General features: G+C 28.8%; 1 protein-coding gene across 2 annotated transcripts in view; it reads left to right on the top strand.

Annotated features, from left to right (window-relative positions):
* SCAR (wiskott-Aldrich syndrome protein family member 3 SCAR) overlaps window positions 1–16,771 on the top strand; it is a 42,072-nt gene extending 25,301 nt beyond the window's left edge. Inside the window, exons 2-6 of one of the 2 annotated variants that reach the window (XM_065502456.1) lie at window positions 2,815–3,610; window positions 8,388–8,468; window positions 13,638–14,455; window positions 14,598–14,835; window positions 15,776–16,771. In XM_065502456.1, coding sequence (XP_065358528.1) covers window positions 2,881–3,610; window positions 8,388–8,468; window positions 13,638–14,455; window positions 14,598–14,835; window positions 15,776–15,954 — 2,046 coding nt within the window. In that variant the 5' untranslated portion in view covers window positions 2,815–2,880 and the 3' untranslated portion in view covers window positions 15,955–16,771. The remainder of the gene's footprint in view (window positions 1–2,814; window positions 3,611–8,387; window positions 8,469–13,637; window positions 14,456–14,597; window positions 14,836–15,775) is intronic. The other variant, XM_065502457.1, reaches the window with a different exon arrangement.
* The last annotated feature ends 211 nt before the right edge of the window (window positions 16,772–16,982 follow it).

Genomic DNA, 16,982 nt, shown 5'->3' on the forward strand with positions numbered 1-16,982 from the left:
TAGTTTGTAACTCATGACATAAAATTTTTGAATTTTTTTTCCCAAAATCTATTTTTTTTTCAAAATTTAAAATTTTTTTAACTATGTACGAAATAATTTCTTATCACCATACGTAGTTTGATTAAAAATGGGCGGGATTGTATTAGTGGGAGTGGCACCTATCATGCAAAGTAAATATTTATTTTCCAATATCTCGATATATCTGTAATTTGTTTGAAAATTGGAATTCAAACGAAGAAACAGGATCGTTTTAAAAATGTACCTCCCCTGGTACCTCCCCTGGTGTGGCCATGAATTCCAAATTTAAACTCGACAACACTTCCTGCACATGTGTGTACCCTTGCTTTGTCCTGGTGGAAAATAACTTTTTGATTGTCCAAATGCGGACTTTCTTTTTTAAATCATATTTAAATTGACCATTGATTGCGGACATTTTTTTTTTCAAATCATCCTTAAATCGACCCAATAAGTTGTCATAACATTCGCCATTGATTGTTTTTCCCTTCCGAAGGTAGTCAATGTGGATTATACCGCGAGCATCCCAACATTTTTCAGATAAACCCTTATTGGTCTTCTTTGGCGACGATTCTCCCGAGAATCCCACTGTATTGACTGCCGTATGGTCTCTGGTGTGTTGTGTTGATCCACGTTTTGAAACGGCGCAAAAACTCGTCAATATTGCGGTTGAACAACGCCAAACACTCCTGCGAAATTGTCTCACGATTGCGTTTGTGCTCCACTGTGAGCAAAAGCGGCACCCATCTAGAGGAAATTATTATCATATCCAAGTGATATTTCAAAAATGAATCCACTGAGTCACTTCCACAATCTCTCGCATTTTCAATATTCGATCGGCCAATACCATATTGTGAATTTTGTTTAATTTTTCGGGGGCAGAGACTTCAGCTGGTCATCCAGAACCTTCGGCATCTTCCGTGCTTCTACGGCCACAACGAAATTCAGAAAACCACTATTTATTTGTATTTGTCAAAGTTAGCCTTTGATTTTATTCGCAAAACATATTGCTTAATGAGCAATCGAAATTCACTTTTTTTTTCCATTTTCTCCTCAAGTCACGCGGTAATCTGTTATCAATGGCTGTCAAACACATTTAGTTTGTGTTTGACAGCCATTTGCAGCTTGTTAAAATTTTGAAAGGAATCAACTGACAGAAGCAGTGTTGCGCTTTCCGTTAAGTGGAGGGTGATTAAAAAAATCACCGACTTATTGACCCGTATAAGCAAAAACGCAAGATTTTTAGATTTTTTGAAATTGGAAATTTCACAAAAAAGAACTTTCACATCAAACTCGATTTTTCCCCATGATTAAAAATCAAAAATTATTTTTTTCGAAACAAAATTTTTTCACAAAAAATATTGTTTCTCAAAAACTTCACAAAAATCTGATTTTTTATAAATATTTCTTTATTTATAAAAGAATTTTATAGCTGTACTTGTTTTTATACTCTTCATTCCGTTTGTAATTTCTACATTTTTCATTTCCGACCGTATAAAGTATATATATTCTGGATCCTTATAGATAGCGGAGTCGATTAAGCCATGTCTGTCCGTCTGTCTGTTGAAATCAATTTTCTGAACACCACAGATATCTTCGGGATAAATCTGTCAGACATGCTTTCGAGAAGTTTCATATTTAAAATCAGCAAAATCGGTCCACAAATGGCAGAGATATGAGGAAAAAACCAACTAAACAACTTTTTTTTTACCTATATATGGATTACTAAGTCATTATTTTGTTTTACATCAAGTCGAGAATATGATGTCATGTAAATGGCCGCCGCCATTGTTGATTGTCATTTGAGCTCTTTTTATGGCATTTTCCATCACTTTGGCCAAAACTTCCTGCGATAGGTCCTCAAATTCTTGACGGATATTGTCTTTAAGAGCTTCAAGAGTCTGTGGCTTGTTGACATAAACCCGCGACTTCAAAAAGCCGATTGAATTGTTGTTGTTTTTGGCATTTTCGATGGTTGGGTTCTGTGTTTATTTTGAATAATGAAATCGATGAATAATTCATGAGAGTCTGCTAAAGGAAACAGATTGTTTTTATCACACTCTTTTGAAGACTATGGGTAAGAGTAGAGACTGAAAGATGAAAAAGTAAGAGAAGTATAGAGCTTAATCGATTAATTTTTAAAGAGGAGGCGAAAAAAAAAATTTAAAAAACCAAAATATTTTTTTTATTATTTAAAAAAAAAATTTAAATTTAAAGAAAAAAAATTTTAAATTTAAAAAAGTTAAAAGAAAAATAAAATTTAAAATAACAATTCGAAAATATTTTTTTTTTCAAAAAATTAAAAAAACCAACTTTGGAAAAAAAAAATTTTGTTTACCTAAAAATATTTAAAATTTGTATTCTGAAGTATAATTAGGTGAAGGGTATATAAGATTCGGCACAGCCAAATATAGCTCTCTTACTTGTTTTATTTTAAGGTTTTTTATCATAAACTCTAGTAAAATATTTTATTAGTTCTATTATCTTTATATTGTACTCTCTCCTCTCTTATTCAATTTCTCCAGCTATTGTGTCCACTTTTAATAACGTTTAAAATTGTTTTTATAAACAATAAAATAATTTTTCGTAATTTTCTAGCTACTGATTAATATTTGTTTCCAAAAGATAGCACAGTTGGAATAAATAACATATAAATGACAAATGCTGGTGCTTAAGATACATATGTAAATTAGTACATATTTGTTTAAAATAAACTATGTATGTACTTCTAATAATTACGTTAATTTATTTAATAAAAATCAATTTACTTAATAAAATCTTCTCTTTATTTATTTTTAGCTTTTAATGTTTAAACGCTGAGCAGAATTTTCCCAAAACCATCAATATTGAGATTTCAACAACAAAATGCCACTGCCCAAACGTTCAATTGAGCCGGTGCATGTGGCCCGTTCTGTTTACCAGCAGGATGAATTACAATCGGTAGAATTAGAAACAGTCACAAATACAACGCTAACAAATATCATACGACAATTGTCATCACTGTCAAAACATGCCGAAGATGTGTTTGGTGAGTTGGCACGTGATGTGGGCAATATTGGTGATCGTGCCAATTCGCTGCAGGCACGCATCGATCGCTTAGCCATTAAGGTAACACAACTGGACAGTACCGTGGAGGAAGTGCCCCTAACGGACATAACACGAAAGAAAGCTTTTAAATCTGCCAAAAATTTCGATCAGCAAATATTTTCACGAGCCACTATGCCAGCGCCAATGCTGGAAACGTATGCACAATGTGATAAACCACCGCCACTGGATAAACTGAACGTTTATCGAGATGATGGAAAAGATGGTCTTAAATTCTATACAGATCCTAATTATTTCTTTGAATTGTGGCGTCAGGAGATGCTTAAGGATACGGAACGTGTTATGCACGATAAGGGCAAGAAAATGCATCGGCCACGACAGGATGGCGGCGCCAGTGGACGTGGTCATAAGAAACGAGTGCGTACACCCCACAATACACGAGAGAAACAACGACAAATTGCTATCGGTCATGGTGAAACTTTAATGCCAAATAATGTTATTTATCGAACACCAAATTCTGTGGTCAACGAGGAAGCCGGTTATGGCGGTAGTAAGTATTTTGTTTTTACATTTCTATTTATTCATTATTATTATTACGATTATGATTATTTTAATTTGGAATAGGTGGTGGGTTGTAGCGATGATAATTATTATTATTATTAATCTTAACACTTGGATAATTTATTACTATGTAGTTTTTAATTTATTTTAAAGTTTATATGGTTTGAAAAACATACTATTTTAGAGCGGAGGTTATAAAACATGAAAATAATGTTTATAGTGTTCTGAAAGAAGAATAATTTAAATAATTGCCAGTTTCTCTTAGTTTTTCTAAATCAATTTTAATGCTGTACACTTTCTATTTTGGAAATAATTCGGTAGCTCCTGAACGACTGAAGATATCTTCATGAAATCCATTCTATCTAAGAACCCATGTATATTCAAATCGACTCAAGAACACCTCAAAACTAACAATATGAAATATAATTTGGACATCTCTAATTGTTCACGAGCTATCTAATTATTTCTAAAATAACAAGTTTCTAAACCACTGAAGGAGTCATATTTGTAGTAATTAAATGAAGTGCACTACATGTGTAACACATTTCTTAATATTATTTTCTAAAATTCAAGCGAATATTCGCTCACGGATTAGGCCAGAAATCTGGTATATGTTGAACAAAAGTTCGCCCCGTACCATGTAATAAAGGTGTTTTACGGGGCAATTTAAAAATTAGAAGAATAATTAATTTTGAAAATTCATGGAAAATGAAACAAACCACGAGAGAAACTAGATAAATTATAATTGAACAAAAGTCCCCTACGGGCAACTGAAAAATGAAATGGAATTCGGAAATCGTTTTATTTTTTCGCCGATTATTTGGATTGCTTTCGGCCAGACTCTATAATTTGTCTAATTTTTCAATATACATATCGAATTATACTTGAAACAATGAGAAACTCGAATATTTTTGCGCTTCCACTTCTTTCAGAATATATTAGATTTGAATCATGTTTTCTGTCCAAGCTGTATTAAAATGTTTGGAAGGTAAAAAAGGCTGAACAAGTAAATATTCCAAAAAAATCTTTGGACACCACCACATAGTCAATTAGAATTAAGAAGTTTTTCTATGCATCGTTCCGTTAACTGTCTGTCATACGTCTTTAAGTTGTTTCTAACCAAATTAGGAAAACGTTTTAAATAATATTTACAATTTTTTTTAGCGAATGTTTCACTTTTAAGGAAATTGGAAAATAATAAAAGCACACTAAAAACTTTCCCTTTTTTTCATCATGTCCGTCCGTCTGTTTTGTTGTTTATTTCATATTTTTCTCTCCACTCCACTACATTTTCATCAAGTACTAATTTCATACTTCAATTTACAAGAAAAAAAATTGCCAACCAACCAACCAATTATTGATTTTCAATATTTAGCACAACTTGTTGAAATACACACTGTCACAGATAGTGAGAGTGGTACGACAACAACACAACAGCTACAACAACAACAATACCATCATCAGCAACAATATCAGCTAGTACAACAACATCAACAACAAGTACAACATTTAGGTGGTGGTACACAATTAAGTCGTCGTCATAGACCCAATGTGATCAGCACAAACAACTTTGATGATTTAACATGTAGGTACGACAACGGCACGACAGAGTTTAAAGCGAAATCATAAATAATTTCAAAATAATAATAATAAAGCCAATTTTATAGCAAAATAAAAAAGCCATTTAATGCCAAATGCCAAGCGAATTCAAATACGCAAAAATTAGTGTTCTAGTTTATACTTTTACATTAATTAATATATTAAATTGTTTTTAAATGTTTTTCCTTTTTTTGTTTTGTTTAGAAAACTTCATTAATAGAATAACACAGTTGTTTTTTTATTCACTTTGTATTTTTTTTTTTAGTTTACTACAAAGCTAATTTTTTGTTACGCCACTTATTATTTAACCATTCAATGAATCATTTATAAGCTTTTTAGCTAATTTACTTACAGTGGGTTCTAAAAAGATAAAGAATTCTATTCTTTTTTGATAAATCTTTTAGTTTGACTCTAGAAATTTGCTTTTAGTTTAGGTATTCATCTTATTTATTTGAAAATCTTTAGATAAATGCAAATTCGAAATATGGGGATACTTGTTTTTGCTTCTAAAATATGTCTCAGTGGCTTTTCAGATTAAATAATGATTTTCGTTCGTTTAAGAACGAAATTTATGAAGGTTTTTCCAAATATATATTGGAATTATATTAAATCGTTGAATTACTTTCGCATGAAATTAAAACATGCTTTGATATGAATATACTGCAATTAATAATGTATGCACATATGACCGTAAAAACAGTTTGAGTTCAAAAAATTTTAAATTCGATTCTAAGGTATTCATTGTTAAATGAAGTCTGTCTATTTGTTCACTATTTTTCTTTGGTTCCATTGATACTGACTCGACAACATATGTATATTATGGCTTTTTCTAAACTCCTTTTGGCTTCAATAGTTAAGTATGACTATATAAAATACACAACAACAGGATTTAACAAGCACTCGTGTAAGTCGTAAACAATTTTAACAAACTTTTATTATTTTGTACAGTAACTTTTCATAACTTACACAACTTTCTATAAACATGAATTTTGAATGTAACTTCCTCTAGAATTTTACTTAAAAAAAAACAAAAAAATTTTATTAAAAATTTTTGCGTTATACTATTTGTGTCTGGGTTGATTATGACTGATTTTTGAACCGCTGAACCAATTTTTTGTTTTTAAATTAAAAGGATATTTAGAGCCTTATGTGTAATGAAGTATGATATGTTAACTAAAGTGAGAACGACATTGGCTAGGACATCACCGTCAACGGCGAGTGCAATATGTCGATGATTACCAAATTCTTTTGGATACCAACCACATGTGGTTTCAATAGGACGACGTTTCTTAAGTCGCATGCCTATGCAAATAAGCCAAAAACCACAACGGACCTTAAATCCCACATACCACATGCCATCGGTCAAATTCAGCATGTTTTATGCGCCAGAGTCATGTATAATTCTGGAGCATATAAAATTGTTATTTTCCTTACATAATGGCATTGATGGCCTTACAAATGAATGACAAATTTCGATTATAGCTTACATACACTTTGTTTTATTTAAATTTAAATATAGGAAGCACTTAATCAAAGACGCTTTATGATTTTCTTATAAAATATTATAAACACGAGACCAAATGGCTAGTTAGCAACAATGAAATTAGGATTAATCACCCCTATCATCAAAAACATGTGAAATTTATGTTCCCATGAAATATGAATTTCCCTCGAAGGGAAAATTGATATCGTGATATTCCCCTGAACCTTTAATTCACAGTAGTTGATTTTGTTCGTAACAGCTGTTTATTGTTTACAAAATTCCATCTAAAAATTTTACAACATGGGGATTTTTTTCACGTGAACAAAGTTTATGAACGAAAAATGGGTAAAGGGAAATATTCACCTCTATCGCGAATCAATATTTCACATGAAATATTTTCCCTTTTCCTTCTATCGTTCATCAACTTTGTTCACGTGAAAAAATTCCACTTGTTGTGAAATTTTTAGATGGAATTTTGTAAACAATAAACAGCTGTTACGAACAAATCTAACTATTGTGAATGAAAAGTTCATGAGAATATCACGATAGCAATTTTCCCTTCGAGGGAAATGGATATTTCATGGGAACAAAATTTCACATGTTATTGCCGATAGGGGTGATTGATTCACGATAAGGGTGAATATGTGGTTGGCCCGGCTTACATGTAGTTTTTTTTCAAATAATTTTGAGAATATTGAAAAAAAACTGGGTTACTTTTCATGATATCGGAAAGATCCAATGAAAAATGTGGAGTGGTTAAATGCAGGTAATATTGCTGTTTTAAGAACTATACTATATTGTGGTAATTGGGTTCCTTGTTTAAGACGAAACGTAATAATAATTCGTTGACACTGATTGAGTTAACATTTTAGGCTAGCTCGACCCCGCATATTATTACCAGTTACTTAGATTTGTATATGTGTTTTTGACTAAAAATCCATGAAATTCAAAATGTCTGCAATATTCAACTTTACAGTCACCCATTTTTGGAATCGTACAAAGTATTGATTTGAACTATTTACAGTATATCGTAGAGGGAAATTTTTATGTAAGAAATTTGTTTTAATTTTATTAGAAAATACCTCTGACACTAAATATCACAAGGTCTGTTCAAGATTTCCAGTTATGAGGAAAAGTTAATTATCAAATATATAACATGATTTTACAGTAAAACTAAAAAATATAGTGGGAGTTACGTTCAATTTTCATATTTGAAAGTGGTGTATATTCAGTATTCTTCAGAGCATGGCATAAAAAGCATTCAATACTTTGAATTACATTTCAAAACCAATTTTCTATCATTTAGAACCCACTGTGCAAGCAATGACATACTACTACTACTACGTCAGTAGAAGAACATAACTCAACGATTTTTTCTATTCTAAAACAACAATAAATAACATAAAATCTATATTAAAAACACATTAGTTTCATTTGCCAAATATGTTATACACATACATACATACATACATAGCCTTAAGTTAAAATCTTCTTTTGTTTGAATTCTATAAATTTGCATCAATCATTTTCTGTTACAAAATTGGGTTAAAAAATATAGTTTTTTTTTTTTAAAAAAAGAATTTAGTTAAAATTTTTATTTAAAAAAAAATGTTAAGTTTCATTAATGTATCACAACATCATTATCGTCATTATCATTATTATGTGTCGTCTGTATATTTTCCAGGCAATGTTAAACCTTATAATATGCTTTCACATTTGGAAAATAACAGTAATCTGGCGAAGCAAACTGCTGTTGCCATTGCAGGTCAGAGAGCATTGTTACTTCTTCTAACCTTTAAAAAATTAAAAAAAAAACAAAAATAAATTAACAAAAAACCTAAACAAAATTAAACTCATATTTAAAATTTCATAAAAAACGTTATAAATACATATTGTCAAAATGAACAATCATATCTTAAAACATTTATACTCTATATACATACATATAAATTTTATGTATTTAAATATCTGTATATGTTTTATTATATACCTACTACATATACTTCTGTTACTACTAATACTACCTACCCTCCCCACCCATTTCTCTCTTACTCTGTTTCTCTCTCTCTTTTTATATCTGTTTAATTTATCACTTTTCAAAGCACCACAAAACACCACTTGTTGTTTACCCCTGTCTCTCTTCCTTACCCTCTTGCCATTCAAATTATATAATAGTCGTTTTTTTTCTAATTTGTATACATTTTGTATTTGTTTTTTGTTTGTTATAATAATTGATGTGACTTTTAACATTTTTTTTTCGATTTTTATTTGCAATTTCAATAATTTATTGTTTTTTTATGCATATAAACTTGACCTTGTATTTTACACTATATTTATGCAGTTGTGCTTTAAAAAGTTTTTAAAGGTTATTGTTGATATATCCTTTACTTTCAATCAATATATATTTTTATACAAATTCTGTTTTGTCTATGATCGATTTTCCTTGATTTCGTCATACCATTTGTGATCTCTTCATAAACAATCTGTCAATGAATATTAATGGTCACATTTGTTTCAACAAATTCCTAAGTTTCTCTTTTAGCAAATTGCCTTTACTATCACAGTTTAAATTGAACTGCTCACTAACTACACGAAACGTGTCAATTAATTACTTTTATTATAATAAATCATTTTTCTCAATTTCAAGCAAATATACTATAAAGAACAATTTGCTTTTACTATTTTACAAATTGAGTCAAACTATCAAAGTTTAAGTAGTCATTGAAAAATCATCTTTGCTAAAAAAAAATCACTTGTTTACAAAGTGTGTCATTAAATCATCGTCAGATTACATTGATGATTGTATCACTAGTTTATTTTGAGAAAATTATTAATTAAATGCATTTGTTTTAAATTCTTTATACAATAATAACAACAACAGAGCTGTAAATGAATCAGATTTTAATTCGTTACGAATTAGCTAAATTTTAAATTAATTATTTTCACAACAAAAAAGAATTGAATAAAATTTGAATCAATTCAAACGAATTAGGCAAAAATGAATTAGGCAATTCATTTCCAATTCAAATGAATTTGTAAAAAGGAGTAGCAATTCGTTTTCAATTCAAATGAATTGCAATTCGTTTCCAATTAAAGTGAATTGCAATTCATTTCCAATTCATTCAAATGAGTTAGAATAGAACAATGAATTGCAATTTAAATGAATGAAATTAAAAATGAGCTGCAATCAATCAAATTCAAGAGCAGATCTAGGGGGAATGAAAAATAAACATTTAAGTTTCTATTAGCAAATAAACAAAATTTTCCCATTTTGATAGATACCTAATAATTCAATTCCTATTCTGCCGCTGACAATTCCAGTATATCATGTGAATTTCAAATCTAAGAATTTTTTGTCTTTGGACTATACTAGGTGATATACAAAAGGAGAGTAATGCTAGCTGTTTTTACATAAAAAATTCGTTAAATAACAAAACGACAGCGATTACTGTATATTTACTTACAAAATCAATTCAAATAAGTGAATTGCAAGAATTCACTTTGACAAATTCATTTGAATTAGAAACGAATTGCAATTCATTTGGCAAATTCATTTGTGTTGGAAATGAATTGTAATTAATTTTTACCAAATTCATTTGAATTGACTCCAATTTCAATCAATTCATTTTTTTGTGTGAAAATAATTAATTCAAAATTTGCTAATTCAGTACATGAACAAAAAATTAATGCATCATTCATTTACAGCTCTGAACATATAATTTTTTAATAAATTTAAAAATAAAATAAAAAATGTTAGCCTATGTCGTTGTAGCGTTTGTTCTATGCGACCTGTACGAGGTCTTTCGTTAAGATTAAACGTATTGCGAAAACAATCCATAGTTAGTTTTTCGAATTAATCGTTCTGATGGACGATTATGCGCACCATAAAATGAATTTAACCATGATTTTCAAAATAAATTTGAACAATTTGCAGACGTTATTATGGCGTGAGTCTAAACTAACCTCAAAACAAATGGGAACTGTCAAATCAGCTGTCCCAGAAAACAGTTCTGCCAATTTAAAGAGCTCCGCCTCTAAAAAAAGTATTTGAGATAGAGAACTTAATATAAATCAACTTCCTGAAGGCCCCAGATATCATATAACGGATATCATGTATCAATATATAAAATATACGTGCTACAATTTTCATATTGAAAACCTGAAAAATCTGTCCATAAAAATTGCTGAGTTGTGATTAGGGTTACTAATTTCCCGAACTTTTTCCTTTCCCAGGATGAAATTAAAAAAGCTTTTCATTCCCGCGAATTTTATACTAAATTAAACCAAAAACCAGAAAATTTTTTTCGAATAAATTGTCTTCTAATTTTTAAAAGAATTATATATTAACTCAATGTTGGTCCAGCATTTTTAAGTGTTTAATAGTGGCGTTTGATCGGTATTGTCACAGTAGTTCTAATCAGTATAAAATCAATAAATTCTTTGTTTAACCCAGATATGCCGACGGCTTGAGCTTGATCATTTTAAAAGTACTTTTATATTATTTTGGAAGCAAATGAGAAATAAAAAACAGTGCAATTAAAGTTTTTTAAAAATTTATTGAAAAAAGTGGTTTTTTAAGTCGTTTACTTTTCGTACGAACGAGATATGTCCATAATGACTGAATATGGGCATTATGAAAATATCACAAATTAAAAATTCAGTAACTCAAAAATAGTAGCAAAAAATAATGCGATCACACAATCTCCCATGAGGTATTTTTGAGTACTAAGTATGTGAACAAAAAAAATGGTATTTTTATAAACGTGACGTATCCTGTAAACAAGAACTACATGTACTACATATAGTACAGTCGGTATATCTGGGTTAATTAAAAAATCTATAAAATATGCGTAGTTAGTTTCGAAAAAGAAAATTTTCAAATAAAATTTTCAAAGAGAAAATTTTTAAATCAGATTGTAGATAACCAATTTTAACCACAACTCTAAATATGAATATTCTTATATCCCTAAATAATTCCTGTTATAACATAAACTTTAAATTTGATTGATTCTTAATAAACGAATTTTTTACTGTAGCTAAGTTGAAAAAAATTCGGTTATTTCAACCGTAATGCTTCTTTGCCAACTGACTATATATTGCCAGAACCGACATAATCTATGGATATAACAGAATAATTCAATTAGCAACAAATTTGGCCATCGAAACGAATCTGAATATTGTAACTTTTAGAAGAAAACTTATAAAGAAATTCACGAAAATTCCCGAAAATTTACAAAAAAAAAAATATTCCCGGGAAATTTTTTCCTAGTTTTTTTTAACATACCATTTTTTTACCCAAAAAACTGAATCCTTTGTGACTAAATCGTTTATTTTTACCAAAACCTTTTTTTCTTGTAAAGTATACTAAGGTCAAGGATATACTGTTTAACTACTAACAATTTCACGAAAAATTTTCAAATATATCATCACTCTTATTTGTTTAATACACATACATAATAACACTTTTAAATTAAACGTTTTCTAAATGTTGTTTTCTTGCTTTTCAAATAGAATTACGAATTTTTTATTAAATAAAATAGAGCAAAAGGTCAAATAACTCACATTGACCTTTTGTCATCATCATCATCATTATGCTGTAAAAAGAGAGAAAGAAAAAAAAAACTAAAATATGTGTAATAGAAGTGTAGTACAACAGATATACATACATATTTATTATATGAAAAGAACATTTAAAAATGTTATCAAAAGCATACGAATATTTTTCAAAGCAAAGTAAAAATATTTAATATTTGGATTAAAACCGAATAAAAAATCAATACAAGTTTTATATGTATAATAATTTTAGAGTAATGTTTTATATTAAATTGTTAAATTTTATATACCTATAATAATAAATTAGCACAAATTAAATGTAAATTTAAAAAACGAATTAATTAATTTCTAACCCCCATTAGCACGAAGTATAAACTTAGGTTTATATATAACTATATATCGTAATAATGGGGGTAACTTAAATATAAATTTGCTTAATATTCAGAATGTCTACTTATTTTTTAACCTGATGTTATTATAAATTTAGGTTAACAAAGAAATAGGCATCGTGAAAATGTGCATAAATTAATAATTTATTTGGTTTATTTTTTAACTGAAATAAAGACACAACCATAATTGACTTTAAGAAGTCACCTTAATACCCTAAAGTTCAAACAAACATTCATCATTAATTACATTAATTACCATAGATGTTTATTTTCATATTTTTTAAATTTAATAATTGTGTTTTCTTTTATTTATATTATTATAGTATTATTTATTTGGCTTGCTTTTAAAACCCCCTTTTTAGCTTTAGACGATTATTCAAATATCTATCTATATCCTTTCTTAATAAAATACAACACCAACTCAACTTCTTACATAATCGTTACTGTCCATCACTTTTACTCACTTGCTCCTCTCGTAACTCTCGAAGTGCTCTGTACGTGGCTTTTGTTTTTCCAAAAATATATATAAATAAAACTGTTAAATCTTTTCCAAACTACTTATATAAGCTGCCGTCATTGATTAGTAAAAGTTTAAATCTAAAAAAAAGTTGCATCTCTAGAAAGAAAATTGGCTTTTAAACAAATAACAAACATATTGCTGTCGTACAGTCCATGTGAAATTTAAATAATCTACATCAACGTGTTTTTAATGTCAATGTTTATTTTTTTTTTAAATCCATACATATTGAACATTCATTAACTTTACAATTTATATATTGTTTTGTTAAATAAAATTAATTTTTATTAGCAAATTACAATACATATTCTTCTTTTTCTTACCAATAATCATTAATTTATGTTTTTCAATGTGTTATGTATTCATTTCTTTTGTACTTTGTTCTTTTGTTGTAAAAATGTTTATTTTTTTTATAAGGCCAAAGGCACACAAATTGATTTATATATCTATTTCTTATTTGTATTATTTCTTAAAGGTATGGGCATTTACGAGACACGACCAGCACGACCCAATTCCATCGAGTTGCGACGCAGTTATCAATCAGAACAAATTGATGGTGTTTATGGACCGTTATCGCCACAAACCGCTGCTAATATGATGACGAATGCCCAAGGTGGCAGTCAGTATGCTACGACAGCATATGCTGCCAATGGCATGCATCCGTCACAGCAAATTCAGCAGCATCAGGGCATGGCTGGCATGCAGCATCATCAGCAACAACAGTCACATCTGCAGCAACAACAGCAGCAGCAACAAATGTACGACGATGCTCTCTATCATCAATCGCATGCATTGTATGGACAAACCGGTCAAGGTCCAATGTCGCCCGAGCCGATATACGCTCCCGGCACACCATCACGTACCAAACCGCGTCCCTCACAACCACCACCGGCACCACCATCCAATGGCAGTGGCGGTGGTACACCAACAGCTTCCAGCGCAAATACACCTACTCGGGGTCGCAGTATGTCTACAAGTCGTGATGCTCTGCCACCACCGCCTCCCATACCAGATGGTATGATCAATACAACTTCACCGTCACAAATGTTGGCTCAATTGAATGGTGGCGGCAGTGGTCATATTGCAGCGAAATTATTGGCACGTACCAATAGTACATCGAGAGCTGGCTCTCCACAATTGGCACCAAGCAACAGTGTCCAGGATGCAAATGCCTTGGTAATGGCACAATTAAATAACACAATTAATAGTTTCAACAGTATGACAATGGGTGTTGGTATGCAGCAAATGACTTCGTTGAATGATTTGCCACCACCACCGCCGGTGCCTGATCAGGTAAAAGGAATAGAATTACATATATTGTTTCTATTTAATGTAATGTTATGGAAACATTTCATTATCGTTAAATTAGTTTAGAGCATTTTTAAAATATGTATACATTTTGTAATAATTGCTTTATTCGTTATTTGTTTACCAGCACGAACCAAAGTTATCGCCACCAAATGCGGCGCCACCACCACCTCCTCCTCCACCACCACTGGACGAGAACGGTTCATCGCCGATTAACCAAGGACCACATCAAATTATGCCAAAATCATTGCCAAATGGTGATATTCAATCCAACGGAATGATGGGTGGACCAAAACCACAGCCTAAGAAAATATTACCACCAATTTACGATACAAGATCCGATTTAATGAAGGCCATAAGAGATGGTAAGTTTCAGAATTTAATTCAGTTTTTTCGAAAAGTATAAAAAGTACAAATTTTTAAATTTAAATAACAGTAATTAAAATTTGCCAAATTTGTATTATATTTTTAATTTTGAAATCAAAATTTGTTATAAATTGAAATATTTTTCTTTTTTTTAAATTTGAAAATTTTTCGAAGATGATTGAAATAATTCTAAAATATAAAAATTCTTCAAATCCAAATAAAAAATCTTAAATTGAAATATTTTTAATAAATCATAAAATCAAGGAAATTTTAAATATATTAAATAATTAAATTTGTTTTCAAATTGTTTTGAAATATCTAACATTTTTTACAAATTATAAAAATTCTTAAATTTATATTTTTTTCTAAATTTTCCAAATCACGAACAAAATTATTTTTTTAATTTCCAATTTTTAAAAACTGTATTTGGCAAATTTTACAAAATATAATAATTTAAATTATTCAAATTTGGTTTCGATTTTTTTTTGAAAATTCCTATTTTTTTTAATTTTCCAAAACAATTTTTTTTTCGAAAATTTTAAAAATATGTTAATTCAAATCTAATTCAACTAAATTTTTGTTTTTAAATTAAATTTAAGTTTTTCTTAATTTCTGAAATTTTTCGAAAATTATACAAATTTTTATATTCTAAATTTGTCAAAAAATCATTTATGATACATAAATTATATAATGATACATACATACGTTTTTTTTTACAAATATTAATACTCAGCATTGTAGTTTCTTAAAGAATTTTCGAAAATAATTAAAGTTTTTCAAAATATGTACTCGGAAAATATTTGTGTAATTCTCAAATTTTAATTAATTGTTTCGTACAGTTTGTTAACTTTTTTAATTTCTACTAAATTTGTACTTAAATTATTTGTTATTTATAAAAAATAAGATATTAAAATACTCTCCTATATTCTTATATTCCAGGAATAACACTACGCAAAGTGGAAAAATCCGAACAAAAAGAAATTGAACGTAACACTGGCCTTCATGATGTGGCCTCTATTTTAGCTAGACGTGTTGCAATAGAACTTTCCGAATCCGAAGACTCGGACAGTGATGACGATAGTGAGGGTTGGATGGAACCAAATGAAACTTCTGCTTGATCCCTTATGTCTTCTTTAATACCTGAAAAAATCAAAAAGAAAAAGTAAATTTAATGGAAAAAACTACAATAGCATTTGTTTATGTTTCATGTATGTAACGCTACATGTGAATAGTGCATTTGAAAATAGCAACTAGTTAAAAAAAAATGAATGTCTTTAACAACCTTTTCCTCTTTAACCAACAAAAAAAACCAGACACTCTTCCTCTCTTAACAAAAAGCAACACAAAATATTAATTAAATAAATAATAACAAAAAAACCGAATGAATATTTAGAATCATGTCTTGAAAAGAAATGTTTTTTTAGCAGTCATTAATCATATTAAAAAACAAATATTATTATTTTTAAATTATTGCTGTAAAAGCAAAAAATTAAAAGCAAATGAAACGAAAATAAAGTTGAATAAAGTAATGAAAAGTAATTGATATAAACTTCTTTAAGAAAAATAACAATAATAGTAACAACAACAACAAAAAGTTAATCAAAACAAAAAATAACAACAAATTTAATATTCATATAGATATTTCTTTTAAAAGAAAGAGTAATATGTATTACAATAATATATTAATAATAATAATTACACAACTATATAAAATAGTAATATTAAATTAACTTTTGTATATATAAAAAAATAATAAATTTAAAATAAAAATCGTTAATTTTTTATATAAATATAATAATAAACAAAAACACAGATATACATAAATTATTATTAATATATATTAAAAACATTTAAAAAAAAACTTAAAAATAAACAAATTTTGCTCTAGTATTTATAAATTGTATTTATCCTACAATTTTCTTTTTATATATTAAATTTTTTTGTTTTTATTTTATTATATTTTAACGATGTTTTTAGGGTTAAATAAATGGGTAGGTGTTAAAAGATTTTCGAATAGAATTTCAAGGTATTAGCAATCAAAGGTTATGATTTTACATAAACATTGAGGAATAAACATACATAATAATACATGTTTTAAACATTACCATGAATTCAGCAGATTGAAGTTCTTAATCATAAAGAAATT

The sequence above is a fragment of the Calliphora vicina genome, chromosome 2, assembly GCF_958450345.1.
Source record: "Calliphora vicina chromosome 2, idCalVici1.1, whole genome shotgun sequence".
NCBI classification, from domain to species: Eukaryota; Metazoa; Arthropoda; class Insecta; order Diptera; family Calliphoridae; genus Calliphora; species Calliphora vicina.